The 24,190-nt window shown below is 68.4% G+C and overlaps 5 protein-coding genes across 19 annotated transcripts in view; 3 read left to right on the top strand and 2 right to left on the bottom strand.

Annotated features, from left to right (window-relative positions):
* Positions 1–1,447, top strand: part of FAM234A (family with sequence similarity 234 member A) — a 29,129-nt gene extending 27,682 nt beyond the window's left edge. For both annotated transcript variants that reach the window (XM_008253161.5, XM_051842130.3), the window contains exons 11-12: positions 345–447; positions 538–1,447. In XM_008253161.5, the coding sequence (XP_008251383.3) occupies positions 345–447; positions 538–749 (315 nt within the window). In that variant the 3' untranslated portion in view covers positions 750–1,447. The remainder of the gene's footprint in view (positions 1–344; positions 448–537) is intronic.
* A 1,949-nt stretch (positions 1,448–3,396) lies between these two features.
* RGS11 (regulator of G protein signaling 11) lies at positions 3,397–9,536 on the bottom strand. 8 transcript variants are annotated; one of them, XM_051842129.3, is made up of 17 exons: positions 9,164–9,353; positions 8,897–8,993; positions 8,759–8,809; positions 8,572–8,678; positions 8,063–8,114; positions 7,912–7,970; positions 7,731–7,807; positions 7,534–7,615; positions 7,111–7,179; positions 6,380–6,409; positions 6,229–6,290; positions 6,030–6,143; positions 5,823–5,938; positions 5,592–5,679; positions 5,368–5,506; positions 4,155–4,237; positions 3,397–4,067 (listed from the first exon to the last, which is right to left on the bottom strand). In XM_051842129.3, the coding sequence occupies exons 1-17, from the start codon at positions 9,209–9,211 to the stop codon at positions 3,980–3,982; spliced, it is 1,362 nt and encodes a 453-aa protein (XP_051698089.1). In that variant the 5' UTR covers positions 9,212–9,353; the 3' UTR covers positions 3,397–3,979. The 8 variants fall into 8 exon arrangements, with proteins under 8 accessions (XP_051698089.1, XP_051698088.1, XP_069920308.1 ...); XM_051842128.3 differs by having other exon boundaries at positions 3,831–4,067; positions 7,731–7,831; positions 9,164–9,354; XM_070064207.2 differs by lacking the exon at positions 8,063–8,114 and having other exon boundaries at positions 3,831–4,067; positions 7,731–7,831; positions 9,164–9,534.
* Positions 9,537–10,765: 1,229 nt separating this feature from the next.
* Positions 10,766–12,679, top strand: ARHGDIG (Rho GDP dissociation inhibitor gamma). 5 transcript variants are annotated; one of them, XM_051842132.3, is made up of 6 exons: positions 10,766–11,065; positions 11,573–11,767; positions 11,851–11,934; positions 12,016–12,092; positions 12,188–12,216; positions 12,336–12,679. In XM_051842132.3, exons 1-6 carry the CDS (start codon positions 10,993–10,995, stop codon positions 12,469–12,471), a joined length of 594 nt encoding a protein of 197 aa, XP_051698092.1. In that variant the 5' UTR covers positions 10,766–10,992; the 3' UTR covers positions 12,472–12,679. The 5 variants fall into 5 exon arrangements, with proteins under 5 accessions (XP_051698092.1, XP_051698091.1, XP_089177873.1 ...); XM_051842131.3 differs by having other exon boundaries at positions 12,188–12,251; XM_089321747.1 differs by having other exon boundaries at positions 10,854–11,065; positions 11,904–11,934.
* Positions 12,680–12,821: 142 nt separating this feature from the next.
* PDIA2 (protein disulfide isomerase family A member 2) lies at positions 12,822–15,679 on the top strand. Its single transcript, XM_051842123.3, has 11 exons — positions 12,822–13,017; positions 13,474–13,680; positions 13,746–13,879; positions 13,954–14,091; positions 14,175–14,291; positions 14,369–14,494; positions 14,571–14,768; positions 14,850–14,970; positions 15,042–15,223; positions 15,309–15,413; positions 15,529–15,679. The coding sequence occupies exons 1-11, from the start codon at positions 12,828–12,830 to the stop codon at positions 15,571–15,573; spliced, it is 1,563 nt and encodes a 520-aa protein (XP_051698083.3). The 5' UTR covers positions 12,822–12,827; the 3' UTR covers positions 15,574–15,679.
* Positions 15,680–15,846: 167 nt separating this feature from the next.
* AXIN1 (axin 1) overlaps positions 15,847–24,190 on the bottom strand; it is a 51,450-nt gene continuing 43,106 nt past the window's right edge. For 2 of the 3 annotated variants that reach the window (XM_089321740.1, XM_089321741.1), the window contains exons 6-11: positions 21,168–21,697; positions 20,569–20,739; positions 18,959–19,204; positions 17,820–17,927; positions 16,722–16,889; positions 15,847–16,370 (exon numbers count right to left, since the gene is read on the bottom strand). In XM_089321740.1, the coding sequence (XP_089177866.1) occupies positions 16,244–16,370; positions 16,722–16,889; positions 17,820–17,927; positions 18,959–19,204; positions 20,569–20,739; positions 21,168–21,697 (1,350 nt within the window). In that variant the 3' untranslated portion in view covers positions 15,847–16,243. The remainder of the gene's footprint in view (positions 16,371–16,721; positions 16,890–17,819; positions 17,928–18,958; positions 19,205–20,568; positions 20,740–21,167; positions 21,698–24,190) is intronic. The other variant, XM_051842119.3, reaches the window with a different exon arrangement.

Here is a 24,190-nt window from a genome sequence, read left to right as displayed (position 1 = left end):
CCTGTACCAGGTGCACCGGCCACCGACACCGAGGAGTCGGCCCGGCTCAGGCCTGAAGGCCGGGGGAAGCTGCCCTGGGGCCTTCTTGGGGCTGGATGCGTGAGGATCGGGAAGCAGCGCTGTTGGGCCTGTGGGGGGGGGGTTGGGACAGAGCCCAGCGGGTGGCTCTCGAAGGCTCCAGGAAGGGTTGGGAGGGGCTGGGAGGAGGGTGTAGCGTTGGAGTCAGTGCTGTGGGGGACCCAGGCGGGGCTGCTGCACCAGAGCCTCCTCCGGGGGTGATGAGGGCCAGGGTGCCAGGGTGCCCCCAGGCACAGTGGGGCACCCGTCACTGGCTCTCACCGCAGGGGTCTGGAGCCAGCCGGCACAGTCTGTACATGTTCCACCCCACGCTGCCCCGTGTGCTGCTGGAGCTGGCCAACGTCTCTGCCAACATCGTCGCCTCTGATGGTGAGCGTGGCCCCGGCTGGGCGCCCCGCCAGTGGTCTGCCCTCGCCTCCTGCCAGGGGCCTGGGGGACCTGATGGCCGTGTCCCCACAGTGGTCCTGTTCGAGCCGAGCCGCCATGCTGCGTACGTCCTCCTGACGGGCCCAGCCAGCTCGGACAGGCCCGGCCTGGTGTCTGTGACCAAACACAAGGTGCGGGACCTCGTCCCGGGCAGCAGAGTGGTCCGGCTGGGGGAGGGTGGGCCGGACAGTGACCAGGCCGTCAAGGACCGGTTCTCCCAGCTGCGGTACCGGAGTGAAGCCTAGGGGGCGTCAGCTGGAGCTCGTAGGAGACACGGCTGCAGCCGCTGCCGGCCCTTCCCTCCGTCTGCTCGCCGACTCCTACGGCCTCCAGGGAGCCGGGACCTTGCGGGGCCCCGGAGGTGCGTGCCTGGGCGAGGGCTCTCGCTGCGTGCCCTGTTTGCCTCACTGTGGTGTCCCACGTCCACTTGGGGCAGAGCATGGCCCCTGGTGCCCTCACCTTCCTGGCTGCCCCTCAGGAAAGCGGCCAGGACCTGTGCTCCCCAAGTCTCCCTGCAGGAGCCCCCTCCTCTCCTCTGCACTGTCGCACGGGGTGGCCACGGGGTGGCTTGGGGCAGCTGCAGCCCTTCCAGCTTGGTGGGCGGACCCTGGGGCACCTGTGGCCTGGCCCAGGCAGAGCAGGGATCTGCCCCGGCCCGTGAGGCTGGCTGCTGCTGTGTCCTAAGGAACCGGCCCCCGGCCCTCGGTCCACACTGGAGCTGGGCGTCCTCACGAGGCCCCAGTGCCCCTGGCCTGGTGAGTGCCTCCCCCACCCCGGCGTCCACCTGACACGCCACTCACCTCTGTGCCTTGCTGCCCGAGGCCTCAGGGCAGCTGATGGCTCTGTGTGGCTCGGCGCCGCCCGGACAGCAGAGCACTCGCTTTGTAGCCAAAGCAGCCGTCACCACAGGAAACCAGAATAAACGACTTGCACTGTGTGAAAAGGCCGTGGTCAGCTGTGAGCTGGTGTGTGTCTCCCTGGCCCCAGGAGATGGATGCCTGTGTGCCGAGTCCTGACTGAAGCCAGCCTGCCAGCCCCGGGGTCAGGAGCTGGGCCAACCAGCCAGCCCCGGGGTCAGGAGCTGGGCCACCCCAGCCAGCCCCGGGGTCAGGAGCAGGGGCCACCCAGCCAGCCCCGGGGTCAGGAGCAGGGGCCACCCAGCCAGCCCCGGGGTCAGGAGCTGGGCCACCCCAGCCAGCCCCGGGGTCAGGAGCAGGGGCCACCCAGCCAGCCCCGGGGTCAGGAGCAGGGGCCACCCAGCCAGCCCCGGGGTCAGGAGCTGGGCCACCCAGCCAGCCCCGGGGTCAGGAGCAGGGCCACCCAGCCAGCCCCGGGGTCAGGAGCAGGGGTACCCCAGCCAGCCCCGGGGTCAGGAGCTGGGCCACCCCAGCCAGCCCCGGGGTCAGGAGCAGGGCCACCCAGCCAGCCCTGGGGTCAGGAGCTGGGCCACCCAGCCAGCCCCGGGGTCAGGAGCTGGACCACCCCAGCCAGCCCCGGGGTCAGGAGCAGGGGCCACCCAGCCAGCCCCGGGGTCAGGAGCAGGGGCCACCCAGCCAGCCCCGGGGTCAGGAGCTGGGCCACCCCAGCCAGCCCCGGGGTCAGGAGCAGGGGCACCCCAGCCAGTCCCGGGGTCAGGAGCTGGACCACCCCAGCCAGACCTGTGTGGTCAGGAGCTGGGCCACAGCCTTCTCAGCAGAGCCTGCAGGGGTCTTACCCCGAGGCCTCCAGCCCCACGAGAGTGCATGCACCCCTGGGTGCCAGGGTGTGGCCTCCATGCCCCACATCCTCGGTGGGCAGGCAGTGGGAGGGCGGGGGTGAGCTCTGACCGCCACCCAGCAGGAGGCAGCTTGGCACCGCCTCAGTGGTGGGCGGCTCGGGCGCTGTTGGCGGAGCCGCAGGAGTTCCCAGGCCGCAGCCGCCCAGGTCCTAGGAAGCAGAAGTCCACTGTCGCTGAAGATGAGGCTCCTCACACACAGCCTGGACACGGGATGCAGTCACCTGCCGGCCACTGGGGACAAGCAGCCTTGCCCCACGGGCAGTGCTGGGGGCCCTGGTCCAGGTGTCCCCGAAGCCCTTCCTCCCTCTTGGGTCCTGGCATCCTCTGGCTGGGGGCCTCTCCTCCCAGCGTCCTCTCTTGGGTCCAGGCATCCTCTGGCTGGGGCCCTCCTCCCAGCGTCCTCTCTTGGGTCCAGGCATCCTCTGGCTGGGGCCCTCCTCCCAGCGTCCTCTCTTGGGTCCTGGCATCCTCTGGCTGGGGCCCTCCTCCCAGCGTCCTCTCTTGGGTCCTGGCATCCTCTGGCTGGGGCCCTCCTCCCAGCGTCCTCTCTTGGGTCCAGGCATCCTCTGGCTGGGGGCCTCCTCCCAGCGTCCTCTCTTGGGTCCAGGCATCCTCTGGCTGGGGCCCTCCTCCCAGCGTCCTCTCTTGGGTCCAGGCATCCTCTGGCTGGGGCCCCTCCTCCCTGTGTCCTCCCTCTTGGGTCCAGGCATCCTCTGGCTGGGGCCCTCCTCCCAGTGTCCTCCCTTGGGTCCAGGCATCCTCTGGCTGGGGGCCTCTCCTCCCAGAGTCCTCTCTTGGGTCCAGGCATCCTCTGGCTGGGGCCTCCTCCCAGTGTCCTCTCTTGGGTCCAGGCATCCTCTGGCTGGGGCCCCTCCTCCCAGTGTCCTCTCTTGGGTCCAGGCATCCTCTGGCTGGGGCCCCTCCTCCCTGTGGTCCAGCAGCGCGTGGTGCCCCCAGCTGTCTTTCCCAGGACCATGTTCCCCCAGTCCACAGCCCAGGAGGGCTGGGTCACTCACACACGGGACCTTCCCTGGAGGCTCTCACACGTGGCCCACCACAAGAGTGCACACGCACACACGTCTCACGTCCACGCCCCAAGCAGGGCCCACACAGGACGAGGGCCTGAGCATCCTTTATTTATATGCTGGAAGCTGCGCCGGTCAGCTGCACAGGAGCTGTGCGCGCCTGCACCGCGTCTGGGGAAGGGATGGGCCAGACCTGGGCCCTGCCACACTGGCCGAGCTCCACCTGCCGAGTTGGAGGGGCGGTGACGCAGTCACCGTGCGCGAATCGGGCAGAGGAGCCCCGGCCTACACCCGTGGACGTGTGCAGCGACGTCCAGGTGAGGCGGGTGCTTGCTGGCCAGCGCGACGCAGCCCGGACCGGCTCCCCAGGATCGCGGCAGGGAGGGAGCTGCTGTGGGAGCCGCGTTTCCGTGTCATGTGACAGACACTTGCAGGGATTTGCTGGCAGGTTCCCTGGATCTTGAGATGGGAGGGGCACCCAGAGCTGTCCTGCTCAGCCTGGCCTTGGCCGATGGCGCTCCATCCCTGGAGCAGTCCCTCTGGGTAGGGGAGGGTCTGCCCAGGAAGAGGAGGCAGCGGAGAGACTTGGGGTCCAAGTGAGGCAGCTGCAGGGACCCCGGCCCAAGAGGAGGCTGGGCGGCAGGGCCGGGAGGTGACCGGAAGTGAGGCCCTCCTAGTCCTCCCCGCCCCCCCCAGGGCCTGCGGTGGGGAGTGCGGGGCTGGGGCTGCAGTGCCGTGGCTTCCGCATGAACGGGAACACCCTGTGGAGGAGAAAGGGCGAGTGCTGGGTGCCCCCACACGCTTGCCCACTCCTGGGGCGGGCCGGGGCGGGGCCGGCCTGGGCTCACCGTCTCTTGGTCTCCACAGGCACCGTAGCCTCCGTCAGCAGGCCCTTGTACATGTCGGACTTGAGGAACCTCGGGTAGGAGTCCTGCACGAGACGGCGTCCAGCCCTTGACCTCCCCTCCTCTCTCAGAGGGTCCAGCCACCAGTCCCCAGTGGACGGGGTGCTGGAGGGCAGAGCTGGCACCCACCCAGCGGGGCAGGGCCTGCCGTCCACGCGTGCCAGACAGAGAAGGCGTTGCCAGCAAGGCCCCCGGAGGCGGCTGTGGCCCAGAGGTGAGGGCAAGGGGATGAAGCCAACTCAGAAGCGCCTGTGGTGCCAGCGGCTCCACTTGCAACCCAGCTCCCTGCTCGTGCCGGGGAGAGTGGGGAGGTGGCCCCAGTGCCTCCCCCGGCACGCACGGGGCAGGCCTGGCCCAGCCCTGGCTGAGGTGGGCGTGTGCGGAGCGAGACAGCAGATGAAACCTGCTCTCTCCCCCTCTTGCCTCTGCCTTTTAAATACAGACGTTTTTAAGACGGAGGAAAGCTACAATATTAAATAGAGGAGTCGGTGACCACAACTGCTTATTTGTTTGTAAAAGAAGTGTTCAGTTGTTGGGCTGGGTGGGGAGTGGGCTGGGGAGGCCACGCCACACAGGGGCGCCGCCCCAGGAGGCCGCAGCCGATGGCCAGCAGCTGGGCCCCTGCCACTCACGTGGCAGACGCGATGGAGCTCCCGGCTCCTGGCTTCAGCCTGGCCCAGCCCTGGCTGCTGCAGGCGTCGGGGGACTGAACTAGAGGGCAGAAGAGCCCTTTGTCTGTCTGGCAAGTAAAATAAATAAAAACTTAACACCAACAGACAAGAAAGACGGCGTGACGCAGCCGGGCCGCTGGGCGGCGCCCTCCCCGCACTCAGCCGACAGGGCTCACCTTCATTTTTTTATTACTTATTTGACAGGCAGAGTTAGCCAGTGGGAGAAGTGAGAGACAGACAAAAAGGTCTTCCTTCCGTTGGTTCACCCCCCAAATGGCCTCCATGGCCGGCACTGCACCGACCCGAAGCCAGGAGCCAGGTGCTTCTCCTGGTCTCCCATGGGGTGCAGGGCCCAAGCACCTGGGCCATCCTCCACTGCACTCCCGGGCCACAGCAGAGAGCTGGGCTGGAAGAGGCGCAGCCGGGACAGACCCTGGCGCCACGTGGGATGGCGAGAGAGCCACGGCGCCGGCCCCAGGGCTCACCTTCTTCATGAGCATGTAGATGTGCAGCTGTGCGTCGTCCAGCACGTAGCGGTGAGGCCGGCACAGCCCTGCCAGGGTGCGCTCCATGGTGCGGCTGTCGATGTTGACCCAGCGGGCAGCACCGGGGGCCAGGAACTGCCTGGGGCAGGGGGCGACGGTGGCAGAGGGATCGGGCTGGGCGGATCCAGCCCGCGGTCCGCCCGTTCCCAGCCTGCCGCACTCACTGGTACACGGCGTCCACCAGAGCCGGGACCTGGGCCTGCCCTCCGTAGCGCAGCTGCTCACAAGCCTCCCAGAAGCTGAGGTTCTCCGCTGGGGGCCGGGCACCAGTCAGGGCCGCCCGGGGCTGCGGTCCCTCTGCAGGGACCCGGGGGTGCTGGGGGAAGCCTGGGGGAGGGGACGGGGCGGCCGCCTCCCTTGGGAGGCCCAGAGCAGAGGGGGTGGAGGCTTCTCACCGCTGAACTCCTTCTCCAGAAAGTCCATGAAGTGCGCCCGCCCCACGGGGTCTTCCAGGAGCTCCTGGAAGCTGAAGCCCCAGCGCTCCACTCGGAGCCGCGTTGGGGTGGCCGCCCTGGGGGCACGGGCAAGGGTCGGCCTTCCTGCAGCTCTGCCCCCTCCCCAGGCAGGGCACCTCCCACAGCCCCCCACAGCCCTGGGCTCACGTGGGCGCGTTCACGGCCCAGTAGGTGTCGTCATCCGTGACCCAGGGGTTGCTGGGCAGGCACCCAGACAGGATGGGGTCGTGCGGCCCACGCTGGCTGCTGAACTTCAGGTACCTGGTCAGGTGATACCAGGGCTGGTGCCGAGCAGAGGGGGTCGGGCTCAGGCCTGGGCTCCCCAGCTGCCCCCTCACCCACTCACGCCTCCAGGCAGACGGAGGACTTCAGCCGGTTCCGACCCAGCGCCTTCCTGGCGTACTCGATCTAGGGCGCAAGCCCCGTGGGTCGGGGCCTGGGCAGGGCAGGGCAGGGCAGGGCAGGGCAGCCCCACCCCGCCCCGCCCCCGCACCTACCTCCCATTTGTAGAAATCCAGGCTCTTGCACTGCAAGGGGACGGGGGGGGCTGTCAGAAGACGGCCACCCTCCCTAACCTGCAGCCCTGGGGTCCCCCTGGGCTCAACCCTGGCCCCAGCTCAGCTCCCTGTCCTCCAGCGGGTCTGACTCTCCAGAGACCTCTGGGAACTCGGAGTCCGGAGCTTTCCAGAATGTTCCCAAAGGCTCTCAGAGTTGCCTTGACCTTTCCAGCTGGGAGTAGCAGCACCGTCCACGCATTTCTGTGCCTCCACAACACGGTTCTGGAGCTGCACCGCGTGTCACTTGGAGTCGGGCTGCAGGTGCCACGGCTGGCCAGCGGCCGCCGTCCTCCCCACGTTTACGGGAGTGAAGGTTGGCATTTGAAGCTAGCAGGACGTGAGGGGCGACCCTGGGCCTGGGAAAGGGCTCAGAGGGTGTCTGTCTGGGCTGGGTTTCTGTTGGTTTTCCAGAGGCCACTGGAGGCTCTGATGTGGGGTGGCTGGGGCCACGGTCCTTCAAGGCACAACCCCGCTCGTCACCCCCCAAGGCCCCGCCTTCCCCTGTCCGGGGCGAGAGAGGCACAGGAGTGGAGGGGGCCGGAGGACGGGCAGATGGCAAGACAGGTGGGTGGGTGACAGCCCCCACGCGTCCCCCTGAGGGTGCGCTGCGCCCACGGCCTCAGGGCAGGAAGGGGCGGGGAGTGGCAGGCGCCCCGGCGGGCGGTGCTCACCGTTTGCAGTCGGCTGGCGGCACAGGAGCCCCTCTCTGGACCCTGCTCCAGCACGTTAGGGACCCCCGGCTGCAGCAGGGAGATGAGGTGGGGGTGTGGCTGCTGCTGCACCCAGACTCCCCCACACTGAAGCAGGGACTGACCCCGCCCCGACCCCATCCCCTCCCCACTCGCTCCCCATCGCCACCACCAGAGGGCCCACACAGTAGGGGGGCTCAAGCCACCTCCCGTGACCACGGTTCTGGGGAGGCCCCAGCCAGGAAGCCCTGACCCGTTCCCCCTGTGGGCGGCTGCCCCCTCAGCCGCGACCTTGTGACCCCTGGGATCTGAGTCACACAGCAGAACCTCCTGTCACCGGCCAGAACCCTGGCTCAGAATGGGAGCAGCCAGCACCCCGGACACCTGTTGCCCTCAGGGGCTCACCGGCGGCCTGTTCACCAGCCAGTACGCCTGCTCCTGGCACGTGATGACCAGCCTGTCCCCTCTGCGACGCTGCTTCATGGCCCTGGGAGGAACAGGAGAGCTGGGGCCAGGTGGTGCTGGCTCCAGCGTCCCTCCTCTGGCCCAAGCCCGAGCCTGGGGTGTCCCGGGGCCACCAGGGAGCCCAGCTCGGCGCTCACCTCAGCTGCTCCCTGGCCTGCGTCACCACCAGGTCCCAGGCGTGGCTGATCTTCCACTGCAGCTGGTCATAGTGCTCCTGCCAGATACGGGGTGCACAGCCCTGGGGCGGGGCCCCGCCTCCCCGGAGCGGCTGCAGGGAGTGGGGGGGGGCGTCTGGGCCAGCTGGGCCTCGGGCCTCACCTTCTCGTGGTCCAGGAGGGCGCCCCGCCTCTGGATGCTCCTCTTGGCCAGGTAGATGGCTGCAAGGACGCACGTCAAGCCTCACCCTCCGGCCCTGCCCGTGCGGCCACTCTCCTGGGACCTTGTCCCTGCTTGCCCGGCCCCTCCTCACCATAGTCCAGCTCGGAGGCTGGCCACACGGTGCTTGCCCAGAAGTACGGCGTCTGGCATGGCGCAGGGAGAAGGGTGTCCAGGATCCCGGGGCCTCCCCACCTGTTGTCACCCCACCCGCCCAGCTCTCTGGGCAGGAGCCGTCCAGGGTGGGTGGGAAGGGGTGGGGATGCCTGGGGGCAGCCTGGGGCCTGGATGAGGTCAAGGAAAGCAGGAAGGGGCTCCCCCAGTGTGGGGGCCACACCCCGAAACGGGCAAGGCACTGGGGCCCCTTGGTGGGGTGAGGAGCTGAGGACCCTAAGAGGCTAGAGTTCTGGGCAGGTGTTGTCCTCTGTGGGGTTGGGCAGACGTTTCTCTCCAGGGGATGGACACTTGTGGCCCAGGCCTTTTGGGCAAGGGAGGGACGGTGGACCCCTGGCCTCGCGGGCTCCCACCTCAGCCAGCCAGGCCCTCCCGGCGCCCCCACCCATCAGGCCGCTGGTGGAAGCCACCCGCTCCCCCTAGCCTGACCTGGAACCTGTAGGGTGTCTCGTCGGGCCGGAGCGCGAGGCTGCGGGGGTCCCGCAGAGGGTACAAGTATCCGTGCCGCACCAGCAGCGCGCCCAGGTGCAGCGCCTCTGCAGAGGGCGCAGGGGACCGCCCGGTTGTAGGCCCCGCTGCCCCCTCCCGCGCACGCCCGCCCGGGGCCGCCCCTCACCGTCCTCCGAGACGCGGAACTTCTGGGTCAGCCACTGTACCACGTCGCCGCCTGAGCGCGAGACACGGGCGCGGGTGGGGGTGGGGCGAGGCGCCCCAGGCCCGCCCCAGCCCGGCCCGACCCCGGGCGGCGTCTCACCCGCCACGGCGTGGGGGATGACGGTGATGAGCAGGCGTTGGCTCCGCATCTTCACCCCTTCGTCGGGGTCCTGCATGCTCACGACCATGCGCTCCATCTGCGCCGAGCGCCCCGTGAGGGGCTGCCCCGGCCCCGCCCCGCCCCCACCCGGCCGAGAGCCCCGCGCGCCCGGGCCCCGGACCCCGGGCAGCGGCTTAGACCCGCGGAGCGCCGGGCCGCGGGGGTCCCGAGCCCGCCAGGGCAGCCAGGGCCGCGCGCGGCGCCCACCTTGTCCAGATTCGGCCTCTGCGCGCGGGCGCGCCCGCCGGCGGCCATGGTAGCGGCAGGTGGCGCAGTCCGGTCCCGCCCCGCGCCGGGTTAATCCTATGGCCACGCGCCAGCGACCCCGAGTGTCCCCCACGCACGGAGCCCTCAGAGCCGGGTTGTAGGGGTGGCTCTCCGAGGGTCGAGGGGTTGGTGGCGGAGGCTCACCTGGGGTGGGCTCCCCCTCCCCGGGTAGGGTCTTGGGGAGGGGCATTTGTTGACAGCCGCCTGGGGTGGAAAGAGTGGCCTGGGGCCCAGCTCAGATGTGGTCAGGGGTCACCGCCGCGGGTGTGGCACTGCTGTGACCGCTGTGGTGGGAGAGTGATAGGGCAGGGAAGATGGGGACGCCCATGGCCATCCCCTGCCGGCCGCAGAAATGCCTTCAGTGGAATGGGGGGGGGCTGTGCGGGCGGGGCCCGCGAGGAGGCCAGGTGGAGGGGGTCATGGTGGTGGGGGTCATGCTGTTATGAGTGTGGGAGCTCTGGCGGGGGTGAGATGGCCAGACTGGCCGGTCTCGTCCCTGTGAGTCAAGAAGGATCTTCGGAATTAAGCTCCTGGCTCCGGGCCTTGCTGGGGTCCCCCAGGCTGAGCGCAGAGTGGGGGCTGGGCAGGCTGCCAGGCACCTTTGGCTAAGAGAGGGGGGCTTTCGCCAGCAGGGGAGCCCCGCACACCTCCCAGCCAGACTCACCAGCGGCCACCTCTACCTGGTGACCTGGGCAGGGAGCTGGTGCCAGGAGCCTACTAACGAGGCCATCTTCAAGTCCAGTGGGGACAGAGGGGCTGGAGGGGACCCTACCCCCCTGCCCCTTGCCCAGGGGAGCAGGCTGTCCTGGGCCTGGGCGTCCACCAGTAGCCTTTCCTTGGCGAAGGGGAGGCTGGGGCCAGCCTTAGGCAGCTTGCAAGCAGGTAAATGTCCAAGGGGACCTTACTGGGGGGGCCGGCTCTGTGTGAGTGACTGTGGGGACAGCTGTCCTCAGGCCTGGTGCCCAGGACCGGCCGCTCAGACAGGACAGGTTATGTCAAACCCTGCTGGCCCCAGAGCATGGGATGGGGCCAGGCTGGGGCTGCTCCTTTCTCAGGCCCTGCCCCCCTTGGGTCCCCCAGTGGCCAGGTGAGGTTGGGTGTCCAGGTTCGCTGCCGCCCAGCACTGCGGTGCAGGGTCTATTTGGCCTCACTGCCCTCCTCTTCCCAGAACAGGCCCTGGGAAACTGAAGAGACCCCCCCCCCCATGCGCACTCACACAGGGCCAACCCCCCAGGAAGCGTCTTGGTCGTGTGTCTGGCTTCTGTGAGCCGCTGGGGCTGTGGGGCCGGCCCAGGCTCTGGGAGCGCCGAGCGCGGGGCCCCAGGTGTGGCCTGCACCACCTGCTGATAATGAGAGCCCGGGGACGCGGTGCGGGGCGCGCACCTGCTCCGAACGGCGCCGCCCGCCCCGCCCAGAGGGCTTCCCGGGAGACCCTCAGCCTCTCGCCGGCGCCGTGGGGGTGGGGCGGCCGGAGCGGGTGCGGCCGGGCGACGGGGACCGTGACGGCAGCTGGTGTGGAGCCGCGGTCGGGCGCTCGGTGCGGGCAACGGGCGTGTCGCGGCGGGGACGGCCCGGTGCCAGCGCCGTGCGGGCGACACGCGCGTCTCTGCGGGGCTGCGCGGGGTCCGCGGAGCGGCTGGGGGCGCGCGGCGCGGGCGCGGCGCTGGGCGCGGGGGGCGCTGCCGGCCGGGATGAGCTCACCGCAGTCGCGCCGGGGCTGAGCGCCGAGCCGGGCGGCGGCTCCGCGGCGGGCCGGGCCGCGCGCCACCATGCTGGGCCTGGACGCGTGCGAGCTGGGGGCGCAGCTGCTGGAGCTGCTCCGGCTGGCGCTGTGCGCCCGAGGTGAGCTGCCGGGCTGGGCGGTCGGCCACGTGGGCGGGGGGCTAGGACCGGGGCGGGGGCCGTTCCCCCGCCACCCCCCGCGCGAGAACTTTGGGGGCGCGCGCGGGGCCCTCAGGCTGCGGATGGGGAAGGAAGCCAGCAGGGGCTGGGCCTGTCTGTGAGGCAGGGGCAGCAGGTTCCGGGGGGGCCCCTCTCCCCTAGGTGGGGCCCGTAAGGGCTGGAGGCAGTGGGCAGGCGCTGAGACATCCCTGCCTCCAGGGGGAAGGGGCTACAGGAGAGGGCGGGAGGGGGGCCCAGGTATGGAGGGAAGAGCTGGGGGGTGGGGAGCCCCCGGAGGCCGGTGTTGTGGGAGCTGGTCTTGGCCCCCCCCACCTCGGCCTTGGATGAGGCGCGCCAGGGACCGGGTGGCCTCGGGCTGGGCCGGGTCTCGGGTGGGGGCGGCAGTTTGGTGCTGGAATGCCAGGGTCAGCCGTGGGCAGCTGCTCACGCACCTTCCCTGACCGGCAGTCCTCCTGGCCGACAAGGAGGGTGGGCAGTCGAAGCCTGACGAGGCGCTGGAGGAGGGGGTGCTGGACGAGGCCGTGCCGGGCTACCAGGCCCCGCGCAGGAAGAGCCTGCTGGAGATTCTGCAGCTGGACCCGGGGGACGCCAGCCTGCTCACGTACAAGCGGGTGCTGCTGGGGCCCCCGCCGCCTGTCGTGGGTACGGTTCAGGCCCTGGCCGTGGCGGGAGGCGGCGGGGCGGGCGGGCGGGCGGGGCACCCTGCAGACCCCATCTCTCCCCAGACCCCAGCCTGCCCGACGTGCAGGTGATGAGGCTGACGCTGCTGTCCGAGCAGGCCCCGGCGCCCGTCACCATGGACCTCACAGGTGGGTCCTCCGCCGAGCCCCCAGGCCCCGGGCTCCGGGGTGGGGGCTGCCCCGGGTCTCACTGGCCGCCTCCCCTGGCAGGAAACCTGGCTGCGCTGAAGGACCAGGTGTTTGTGCTGAAGGAGGGCGTGGATTACAGAGTGAAGATCACCTTCAAGGTGAGGCAGCGGGGGCCGGGGCCGCGCTGGGGCCGCGCTGGGGCCGCCCCGGGGGCACCCCGGGGCTCCGGCTGAGCGGCTCTGCCCCCGCCCAGGTGAACAGGGAGATCGTCAGCGGCCTCAGGTGTGTGCATCACACCTACCGGCGCGGCCTGCGTGGTAAGGTGGCACAGCGGGGGCGGGGCGGGGGACGGACGCGGGCAGGGGGCGGCCCCTGACGCCCTCGCCCTCCCCCACCCCCAGTGGACAAGGCCGTCTGCATGGTGGGCAGTTACGGCCCCAGGGCCCAGGAGTACGAGTTTGTGACGGCCGTGGAGGAGGTGCCGCGGGGCCTGCTGGTGCGGGGCCCCTACATGGTCTCCTCGCTCTTCACGGATGACGACAGGACCAGACACCTGTCCTGGGAGTGGGGCCTGCTCATCTGCCGGGACTGGGCCGACTGAGCCCCCAGGCTGCCCCCCACCTCCTGCAGTTGCTGCACCGGGACCCCCCACCCCCGCCCTCTGTCCGTGGCCCTGCCCCCGCTGCCCCTTGGGCCTGCTGCTGTGCCCTGAACAGCCCTATTAAACGTTCCCCTGTCTCCGTGCCTTGGTGTCGCCTCTTTCTGCTCCCTCCCTCATGGGGGTGGGGGCTCTCGGGCCTTATCTTCCCCGCGAGTGGGCGGGCGCCACGTGGCGGCTGCTGCCTGGCCCCTGGGCCCCTTATCTGCCCCTGCGCTGCAGGGCCAGCGCTGCCATGGAGTGCCAGCTCCTGCCCGTGCTGCTGCTGCTGCTGCTGGGGGCCTCTGGGCTCCGAGGACAGGGTCAGGGCCCCGAGGAGGGGCCCCCCGAGGAGGAGCCCCCCGAGGAGGATGGGGTCTTGGTGCTGACCCAGCACAGCTTGGACAGGGCCCTACAGGAGCACCGCGCCCTGCTGGTGGAGTTCTGTGAGTGCCTGGGACCAGTGGGGCGGGGACAGGCAGGGTTTGCGCCAGGGCTCCCCAGGAGGGCGCTGGACCTGGGCACGTGGAGGTGCATACCGAGGCCCCAGGTAGAGGAGCACCCGCAGGGCTGGCCAGGTGGCCCGGGGTCGAGGTTGGGCTCCCGGGGACCTGCACACGCCTTGGGCTCCTCCAGGCCCCTTCAGCAGCCTGGACACCATTCCCAGCCTCGGGGCTCACCAGGCAGCCCCACGGAGCCTGGACCCCCAGCCTAGACCTCGCTGGTCCCTACAGCCAAAGCCTCCGGTCTAGGGTGCTCTGCCCGACTGTGGCAAGCCTCGGGGCCCCTGGGGAAGCCAAGTGTGCTCAGAACACGCTTGCTCCCCTGGACCCGACCCCAAGGGGCAGCTGTGGCAGGCCGGGGGTGCCGAGTGCCCGGGAGCTCACGGCCCTGTCCCCTAGACGCCCCATGGTGTGGGCACTGCCAGGCCCTGGCCCCGGAGTACAGTAAGGCAGCTGCCTTACTAGCGGCCGAGTCGGCCCGGGCCACGCTGGCCAAGGTGGACGCGGCCGCAGAGCCCGAGCTGGCCAGGGAGTTCGGCGTGACGGAGTACCCCACGCTCAAGTTCTTCCTCGACGGGAACCGCACCCACCCGGAGGACTACACAGGTACGGGGCGGGCTCGGTGCAGGCAGGAGGCGGCGCTGGGCCTGGGCTGAGGGGACTCTCCACAGGGCCCCGGGAGGCCGAGGGCATCGCGGAGTGGCTGCGGCGGCGGGTGGGGGCCAGTGCCACCCGGCTGCAGGACGAGCAGGGCGCCCAGGCGCTGATTGACGCCGGGGACGTGGTGGTGGTCGGATTCTTCCAGGTAGGCTGAGGGGCGGAGCCCGGGCGGGGCTCGGTGCTGGCGCCAGCGCCGGCCTCACGGGGTCGGGCCCTTAGGACCTCCAGGACGAGGACGTGGCCACCTTCCTGGCCCTGGCCCAGGACGCCCTGGACATGACGTTCGGCCTCACTGACCGGCCACAGCTCTTTCAGAAGTTTGGCCTCACCGAGGACACCGTGGTCCTCTTCAAGAAGGTGGGGCTGGGCCGGGGTGGGGGGGCCGGGGCTGCTGCCCCCCACCCGGCCCCCCACCCTTCACCGACCTGCCTGGTGTCCAGTTTGATGAGGGGCGGGCCGACTTCCCAGTGGACACAGAGCTGGGGCTGGACTCGGGAGACCTGTCCCGCTTCCTGGTCACCCACAGTATGCACCTGGTCACGGAGTTCAACAGCCAGGTGAGTGCAGCGACAGGTGCGGCCAGGGGACAGCAGGAGCGGGGTGTCCCCAGGAGTGACGCGTCCACGCCCCACAGACGTCCCCCAAGATCTTCGCCGCCAAGATCCTCAACCACCTGCTGCTGTTCGTCAACCAGACGCTGGCTGCACACAGGCAGCTCCTGGAGGGCTTCCGGGAGGCGGCCCCTCCGTTCCGGGGACAGGTACGGGGGGGGGGGGGGTCGGGAGGGCAAGGCGGGCGGTGGCAGGGCCAGGGCCCGCACGCACTGCTGCCCGCAGGTGCTGTTCGTGGTGGTGGACGTGGCTGCGGACAACAGCCACGTGCTGCAGTACTTCGGCCTCAAGAGCGAGGAGGCCCCCACCCTGCGCCTCATCAACATGGAGACCTCCAAGAAGTACGCGCCGGCGGCCGGGGAGCCCGTCACGGCGGCAGCCGTCACCACTTTCTGCCGGGCTGTCCTCGGCGGCCAAGTGCAGGTCCCCTGCTGGACTGCCCACTGCGGGGGTGGGGGGTGGTCGCTCTGGGGGCCCCCCGTGAGCACTGGCCTGGCTCCCCAGCCCTACCTCCTGAGCCAAGACGTGCCCCCTGACTGGGACCAGCGGCCAGTGAAGACCCTCGTGGGCAAGAACTTCGAGCAGGTGGCTTACGACGAGGCCAAGAACGTGTTTGTCAAGTTCTGTAAGTGCCGCAGGCGGGGGGGGGGGGGGGGCTCGGCGGGCGCGGCACGGAGCCCAACACCCGTGTCCTAGATGCCCCGTGGTGCAGCCACTGCAAGGAGATGGCCCCGGCCTGGGAGGCGCTGGCTGAGAAGTACAGGGACCGCGAGGACATCGTCATCGCAGAGCTGGACGCCACGGCCAACGAGCTGGAGGGCCTGCGCGTGGCCGGCTTCCCCACCCTCCTGTACTTCCCCGCGGGGCCGGGCCGGAAGGTGAGGCGGGGGCGGTCGGTGGGCGAGCACAGGGCGGGGCAGGCCTGTCCAGGCCCCTCCTCCACCTCTCCCCCTCCCCCCTCAGGTGATCGAATACAAGAGCAGCCGGGACCTGGAGACCTTCTCCCAGTTTCTGGACAGCGGGGGCGAGCTGCCCGCCCCCACCGAGGAGCCTGCAGCCCCCGTGCCGGTGGGCACCCCCGCCCAGGGGTCCAGGCCTCACCCTGAGCCCTGGCCCGGCAGGCAGGCAGGCAGGCAGGCAGGGCAGCGCTCTGAGCTGGCCTCTCTGCCTCTCTCTTCTCTAGGAGCCACCGGCCAACTCCACGGTGGAGCCCAAGGAAGAGCTGTAGGCGGCCTGGCCCCCTCCGCACCCCCTCCCGGGGCGGCCCGGCCCCCTCCGCACCCCCTCCCGGGGTGGCCTGCTCCCAGCTGTGAATAAAGAGGTTGAGTTCTGGACGTGTGCGTGGTTCCTGGGCCCCTGGGCAGAAGTCGAGCCAGGCCCAGGGGGTCCCTAGTCCAGAGCCGGCCACTGCGCCCCAGGGTCCCCCCGCTGTGCCAGGAGCTGGCCAAGGACGTGTGCCCTCAGCAGGCCCCTGCAGCGAACAGGTGTGTTCCACACCAGAGCAGGTTCAAAAACTTTTATTTCATTATTATCCAAGTACCTTTGAAAAGACCATTGTACAAGTCAGCGCATGAAAAACGGGCCTGGGAACTGTACATATTTACACGTGGCCAGGGGCTGCAGGGCCGGCTCCGGCGCGGCTCTCACAGTGGCAGGCGAGAGACGGCTGGCGGAAGGCACTGGGTGGCACGTACAGTCCAGAGACGCGCGGGGACTCCTGGGCCGGGCCAGCCGAGCGGGGACACCAGTGGCCGGCCAGACTCTCCGAGTATTGCTATGGGAAGTGGATGGGCCCCTCCTGGGGCCGCACGGGGCAGGCGGCTGTTCGTCAGCCAGACGCTGGCTGCACACAGGCAGCTCCTGGAGGGCTTCCGGGAGGCGGCCGCCCCGGCGCGGGCTCAGTCGACCTTCTCCACCTTGCCGACGACCTTCTCCTCGAAGACGGGCAGCACGGCCTCGTCTTCGCGCACCTCCTCGAACACCACTCCACAGTCGAACTCGTCACTCACCTTCTTGAAGTAGTATCTGTGGGGGCGGGGCGGTGAGGGCGGAGCCCGGCAGGAAGGGGCCTGCGGGTGCCCAGCCCGGGGTGGAGGCCCTGTCCCTGAGCCCGCGGCCTGCTGCCCGGGGCCTGGTGCGCCCTCGGTTCCTGCAAGGCCTGCTCAGGGGCCGGTCGTGGGGGACAGGCTGGACCTGGAGGCCACGGGGCTGGCCCGGGTCAGAGCACACAGGACCGCAGCCCCACGCCTGAGCCTGTGCTCCCACCTTCAAGAGGAGAGCCCAGAAGTGGGCGCGGGGGCCCTCAGGCCCCGTCCTGCAGCTGCTCCGTGGGAGGCTAAGTGGAGGAGGGGTCACCCCAGCCCCTTCGAGGCTCACCTGTAGCTGCCCTTCTTGGTCAGCAGCTCCTTGAACTGGCCCAGGGTGACAGCACGGCCCCTGACCAGGGTCCGGTAGGGGATGGGCTCCCCGCAGAAGTAGTACGCCACCACGATGCTGTCGCACGCCTGGCTGCCCCCGCCGGCCCCCTTCCGCTGTGACTTCGTCCTGAGGGCAGAGACGCTGGTGACCTCTGGGCTGTCGGGGCTGCATGGGTGCCACCCACCCCCGCAAGGCACAGATGGCCGGGGCGAGCACGCCGTGGCCCCCGCGCCCAGCTCGCTCCCCCCGTCACGTGGACACTCGTGCGCAGCTTCCCAGGCCAGGAGGCAGGGGTCCACCCGCTCTGGGTGGAGGGTGGGCTGTGCTACCCGGCAGCCTCACGCACGACGTAACCGCGCCTGCCCCACAGCAGAGGGCCTGCTGCCCGGGCCGACAGCCTGACCGCTGGCTGCTGTCTCCTGTTCCCAGGCGAGAGCTGTGCCCTCACTGGGCCCGGCCCCTCCTCCTGCTGGGTGCACCTGAAGCTTCTAGGGCCCGAGTCCTGGCCGTCAGGCCGCGAGGGCCCCCTCCACCCTGTCCGCTTCGCAGGCCTGGGACCTTTGCCCAGGGCTGGGTTCAGGAAGGCCGCGCAGGGCGAACCCTGGAGCAGAGGCTCTGAGCGCACGCAGCAGCCCCTGGGCCTGGTAGGGGTTTGTCAAGGGTCAGCGTGGTGAGGCCCAAGGCTCAGGGGACGCCCACATGGAGGCCCTCTCGGGGCGACCCCAGCCCGCGGCTGTCTTGAAAGGCGCAGGCACGCCCGGTGTCTGGCCGGCACCACCTGCGGCAGCGGTCCCAAGCTCCCCCTGGCCGCAGGCCCCGCCGTGTTCCAGACGGGCAGAGCGCGGTCTTCGGTCAGGCAGGGCTGGGAGGCTGCTGAGACGCCCGCATCGGCCAGAGGCCTCCCGTCACCCCGTGGCCGCTCGTCACGGGTGGAGACGGGGACGGCTCTGGGGCGGCCTGAGGCCTGACCCCGCGGGGGCTCCTCCAGCCGCAGCCGCTCCGTGTCCCCGGAGCAGCAGCACAGGCCCTGGTGGGAGAGCCCTGGGGCACACGTACTCTGTCTCGGAGAGCTCCGTGTCCGACACGGCTGGCACCACGCTCAGCACAGGCACACACGCGGGCCTGGCGCAGCTGCGACCCCGCTGCATGACCTCCTGCACATGCCTAGGGAACAGCCCGTGTCAGCGGGGACGCGCCCGGTGACGCCACGCCTCCTTCCAGGCCACGGTGGGGCCAGAGGCCCCAGCACAAACGGTCGACGACGAGCGTGCTAAGGTTGTTCTGTGGCACCGACCCGGCCACGTGGTGCACACGGCCTCCCAGAGAAGTGCCCGCAGCTCCGCCCAGGGCCTGCTCCCCCACTCGGCTCTGTGAGGGCTTCCCAAGCACAACTGGACTGTCCACACCTGGGGCGCTGTGCCACAGACTGGCCTGGGCGGGGGGTGCTGGCGCCAGGCCCTTGCTCACACAGCCCCGCGCCCTGGATGTAAGACCCGGCAACTCCAGGCTGTCCAGTGGAGACGGTGGGGCCAGCAGCCTAGACCAGGCACTGAGCAGTTCTCACGGCAAGACCAAAAGCAAATCCTGCCCGAGACAACGCAGGCCCAGGCGTCAGGTCCGTTCCGCCTCCCCACCGCTCCACGAGCCCTGCTAGGTCCCAGCTCCTGCCGGACGGCACGCTGTCGGCACAGGCTCGGCTACATGGGACCACCTGGCTGCAAAGTGGTCACTCTGGTCCAGGGTCACTGCAGCCCCTTCTGACACCCAAGCTGGCGCCAGGTTCAGGGCGCGGTACAGACCCGTGGAGGGACACACGTCTCAGCCTCCAGGTGCCCAGGAGGACAGCCCCATGGACGGTGCAGCCCCAGAGCCCAGATGACCTAGGATGGACAAAAGGAGCTGGCAAGCTGAGGTCAACAGTGACCTGTGTGACAGCCCTGCGACCGGGGTGAGGGGCCGCCCCAGGGCTGTCGCAGACCCTGACCTGCCTGGGTCCCACGGGGCCAGGGCACCCAGGGAGAATGAGAGGACACAGCTAGGGGGAGAACAGACCCTTAGGGGCGAGGCGGGTGCGGCCGGAGTCTCTGCGGGATGTCTCGGAGCTGCCCAGCGTCCGCCTGTGCCTGTGCCTGTGCCACGTGCGGCTCTCAGCAGAGGCAGCCACAAGGCCCCCAGCGCCCAGCCCGCGGCCGTACCTCTGTTTGGAGGGCAGCTTGCTGGCTCTCTTCTCCTCCTCCTCCAGACGCCTGCGGGCCTCCTCCAGCTGGGTCAGGGGGTTGGGGGCGGGGTTGGGTGGCATGGTGGGGTCTTGAATGAAGAGATGAGAGGGCTGGACGGAGTTCCGGAGCTGAGCACTGACCCAGGGGTGCACGGCCCCAGGGCGTTCAATGGACAAGGGCCTGGAGCTCTCGTGGGCCTGCTGCTTCCGCACCCCAGAGGACCTTGGGGAGCAAGAGAACAAGGCACGGCAGAGCGTGAGCCCTGGCTCCTCTCACCACACGGCACGGCAGGTGTCAGGAATGAGGGCGACGTCCCACCCACGGGCTCATTCCCCGGTGCCTGCAACAGCGGGGCCGGGCCAGGCCAACGACCACCCCGTCTCCCAGGCGGCAGGTGTGCGCGTGTGGAAGCATCCCCGCTGCCCCGCACGCCAGGCGCTCCGATCTGGGACACGCGTGTGCCCGCGCTGGCTTAACCCGCCATGCTAACGCCTGTCCCTTACTTCTGACTTTGAACAGCTTTTCTGATACAAATCATGTACTATATAAAGCCCTTTCAAAAGAAAATTTTTACTGTTCAAAGAGTTGTTCAAATTCAATGCATGCTCACTGTGGAAATCCTGGGACACACAGGACACTCAAAGGCAAGCGAGGGCCCCACTGTCACAGCTTAGACACCCCCCCCACCCCGAGCTGCTGCACCCGAGCACCGCCCGCCACTCAGCCAGGAAGGCCTCTCGTGGCGAGGGCAATAGCTCCCACCGGGGGCTCCACGCTCCCAAGGCAGGCTCGGCACTGGGGGGCGGGGGTGGGGGATGGGGGTGCAGAGACCTCCTAGCCCTCAGCCGCCGCCTGGGCAGCCCTCACTGCGGGGACCCCCTAGCCCAGGGCCTGCTCTGCGAAACCCACCCAAGAGAAATCCAGACCCCAGCAGCCTGCCCCGCGCAAACCAGACCCAGACAGGAGCTCCAGAGGCCCTCAGGGGCAGGGCCAGAGCCGGCAACGCCTCACGGCCGGTCCTGCTGGGGGTCTAGGTGCAGGTGGAGATCGGGGAAACCCGGGGCTGAGGAAAGAGGGGCTGTACCTCCTCTGGGGCCCTCGTCCCTCCTGCAGGCATCACCATGAGTAGGGTCCCATGAGACGCAGGGAGAGGAGGGGTGGCACCCCGAGACCAATTCACGCAAAGCAGTAAGGGTGGGGCTGGGTGTGGGGGAGGGGTCATTCCATGCTGCTCCCAGCAGCCTCTGCCCGTGTGGGCGCCCAGCAGAGCGGAGCGCGGATCAGCGTCCCCCCAGATGGGGCTGGGATAAGCAGGTGTGCGCACCCACAGCTTCTCCCGCGGGCTGTGCGTGCAGCGAGGTCGGGTGCCTCAGCTGGGCACTCCTGCGTGGGGGTCGCCAGCCAGAAAACCAGCAACGCCCTCCCAGGAGCAGCTGTGCGGCCTGCAGGCGGGGGCGATCCTGGCCTCCCCCCAGGAGCAGCGAGTACCCCCGGCTGCCCCGCCACCGGCCCAGAGCCGGCTCCGGGGGCCTGGGCCTCGGCACTCTGCACGGCTGCGGCGGGGCGCGCGGCTCAGCGGCTCTCACCCGTGGCCGGTCTTCCGGTGCCTGCTGATCTCCTTCTCGCCCTCGATGAGCCACTGCATGATCTTCTGGTTCCGCTCCGTGTCCTCCGAGGCGCCCGGCACCTCCGCAGCCGCGTTCTTCCCAGACTCGGCCTTCTTGGCGCTTCTTCTGGAGGGCATGCCTGCTTTCCCGCTGCGGGAACAGGGACAGAGCGTCACCCCGTCCATCCACGGCCCCCACACGGGCCCCTCCCGTCCCAACAGGGCTGACCCTGGACTTGGAGGACAGAGGGTACATGGGCGTGGCCTCTGGCCGTCGGCACCACACCCACCGTGGACCTGGCCAGTGGCTCTGCCAGCTGTCCTGTTGTTGGTTTGTTTCCCCCTTGAACACATGACGTGCCCCACACCGAGAACAACGCCACGGGCAGGGCCACAGCTGAGGGGCTGCAGCCCTTGCGCTTCACCCTGCGGCCCTGCGGCCCAGGCTGGCGGCAGCTGTGGGTGTCCGGTGACTGCTGGCGGGGAAGCGCCAGCCTTCCGCAGGCACAGACAAGAGGAAGCCGTGGCGTCCACTCCCCAGTGGCTCCCCCGCACCCGACAGTGCCGCGCACGGCTCACCTGTAGGCCAGGCTGTCGCCGGCGCTGGGGGTGGCACCCATGCCCTCTGAGTGGCTGCGGGTCTTGGCTGTGTGGCTGTGCGGTTCCGGGCCCCACGCGAAGCTGCTCTGGACCCTGCGGGCAGCCTCGGCCTCCACCTGCTCCTTGGGCCTGGCTGTACTGTGGTGGACGTGGTGGTGGACGTGCCTGTGGTGATGCAGGCCGGCCACGTCCAACTTCGCCCCCGACTTGGGCATGTGCTTCCCGTGCCCCGAGGCCACGCCACCCAGCGTGGCCGACACCTTGGCCATGTGCCCGCTGTCAGGGGAGCGGTGGCCAGGGCCGGGAGACTGGCAGCCAGGGGTCCGCATGACCCGCTGCACGTGCTCGTCCAGGATGCTCTCGGGGTTCTCCTCGTGTGCGTCCCGCAGCCCGGCGCAGCCCAGGTCCACACAGCGGGCCGGGAAGTGGTGCCAGGCTGGGGCAGGAGGCAACTTGTGGCTCGCCCCTGGGGGCCCAGGGGGAAGGTCACCATCCTCTCCTTCTTCCTCCTGCGTGGGGCGAGGCAGCAAGTCACACGGGGGGTGGACAGGATGGCCCCGGCACAGTGCGTCCTGGAGGCCAGGGCCCCCAACACGTGCTGGCTCTGCAGAGGCAGCGGCTGGGCTGGGACCGAGCGCCACACCAGAGGGCTCCAGGGCTCCCCGTCCCGACTGATCCCTGCTCCCATGATGCTGGGCTGCTGGCCAGGAGCAGGCAGACTGGAGCAGGGTGAGCACGGGGCCCCTGGAGCGCAGAGGGCACATGCAGTCATGGCACTGAAGGCTCTCCATCGATTTTCTTGTTTCTTTTTTGTTATTGTTGTTGTTAAAGATTTTATTTATTTAAAAGGCAGAATTACAGAGAGAGAGAGGGAGAGGGAGATTCATTGATTGACTTCCCCAATTGCCCAACGGCCAGGTCTGGCCAGGCTAAATCCAGGAGCTACATGCAGGTCTCCCACGTGGTAGAGAGGCCCAGGCACTTAAGTCCTCCTCCGCTCCTTCCCAGGCCACAGCAGAGAGCTGGATCAGAAGTGGAGCAGCCGGGACTCGAACCGGCGCCCAGTGGGACGCCAGAGTCGCGGGCTCTAGCTTAACCCACTGCACACAATACCGACATCTCTATGTTCTTCTACGTTCGCAGCAAAGACTGCGTTTCCTTCCAATTCCTCTATTCCTGTTTGCCAAGAGAATCCTGCCCCTGCACACAGAGCTGACTCAATGCTCGCACTCGGCGGGCACACTTCTGCATCTGTTACCAGGCGTGGAAATGCACACGGTTTGGTCACACCTCAGGGTGGGTGCTGCGTGCAGTGGCACAGGTTACGCTGCGTCCCACACCCGAGTGACAGTTCAAATGCCAGCTACACTGCTCCTGACCCGCGTGCGGGCAGCACGTGGAAGACCATGTACTCCGTCTCTCCGGCTGCGCCTCTTCCTTTCAAAATAAACCAACCTTTTTAAGGTGCTGACTGAATCTGGAATCAATCAAAAAGGAAGGTGGAGCCTACGTCATCCCCTGGGTTTTATTTACCCATTTATTTTTTTTTTAATTAATTAATTTATTTGAAAGTCAGAGTTAGAGAAGGAGAGGCAGAGAGACAGAGACAGAGACAGAGACAGAGAGAGAGAGAGAGAGAGAGAGAGAGAGACAGAGAGAGAGAGAGAGAGGCCTTCCATCTGCTAGGTCATTCCCCAGATGGCTGCAACACCCGGAGCTGTGCCAATCCAAAGCCAGGAGCCAGGAGCCTCTTCCAGGTCTCCCACGTGGGTGCAGGGGCCCAAGCACCTGGGTCATCCTCCACTGCTTTCCCAGGCCACAGCAGAGAGTGGGATCGGAAGAGCAGCAGCCAGAACTCGAACCGGCACCCACATGGGATGCCGGCGCTTCCGGCAGGGGCTTTAACCCGCTGAGCCACAGCACAGGTCCCTTACCCATTTATTTTTAAACATTTATTTATTTATTTGCTTTATTCAAAAGGCAGAGCAAGAGAGAGAGAGAAGGGTGGGGAGACGCAAAACAATCCTCCACCTGCTGGCTACTCCCCAGGTGCCCCAGCGTCACACCTACTCAGGTCGCCCGTGCAGGTGGCAGGCCCCGACCACCTGAGCCAGCACTGCTCCCAGGGGCCCACCAGCAGGAAGTGGAGTGGAGGGCAGAGCTGGGGCTCAAACCCAGGTGCTCCAATGTGGGATGCAAGTGTCCACGCCCTGTTCTGAATGCTTTATTTATTTGAAAGGCAGAGTGACAGAAGAGAGAGAGACAGAGAGATCTTCTATTTGCTGGTTCACCCCAAGATGCCTGCAGAGCCAGGCCAAGGCCAGGAGCCAGGCCCTCCGTCTGGGTCTCTCCTATGGGTGGCAGGCCGAAACACTCAGGTCGCCATCTGCTGCCTCGACAGCAGCACTAGTAGGGAGCAGACGGGAGGCCAAGCAGCTGGCACCGACTGGCACTCGCTACGGGGTGCTGCATCACGCGCATCTAGCCCACTGACCCAATGGGGGCTGGCCCAAAAGGACATAAATGTCTTTTAAAAATATATTTATTTCAGAGGCAGAGCTACAGAGACAGACAGACAGACAGGAATTCCATCTGCTGGTTCACTCCCCAAATGGCCTCAACGGCTACAGCTGGGCCAATCCGAAGCCAGGAGCCAGGCAGGCGCTTCTTCCAGTCTCCCACATGGGTGCAGGGGCCCAAGGACTTGGGCCATCTTCTACTGCTCTCCCAGGCCACAGCAGAGAGCCGGATTGCAAGTGGAGCAGCCAGGACACCGGCACCCATATGGGATGCTGGTGCCCCCGGCGGAGGCTTAGCCCACCACACCACAGCAGCAGCCTGGATTCAACCATCTTCACTCTAGGACAAGACACTCCCTTCACCCTTGGATTTTAGTATAAGCAGACCTCAGATATCCTAAATTTCTCACAAGTGCAAAGCAAGACAAGACAGCAAGGTCTGTCAACTACAAGATCTTCAGCTGGTGCCGGGGAAGCACCAGC

Source organism: Oryctolagus cuniculus, chromosome 19 (assembly GCF_051225735.1).
Source record: "Oryctolagus cuniculus isolate XC-2025 breed Fujian yellow rabbit chromosome 19, ASM5122573v1, whole genome shotgun sequence".
NCBI lineage: Eukaryota > Metazoa > Chordata > Mammalia > Lagomorpha > Leporidae > Oryctolagus > Oryctolagus cuniculus.
Note: the sequence above shows the minus strand (reverse complement) of the source record. Positions and strands in the feature narration are given on the sequence as shown.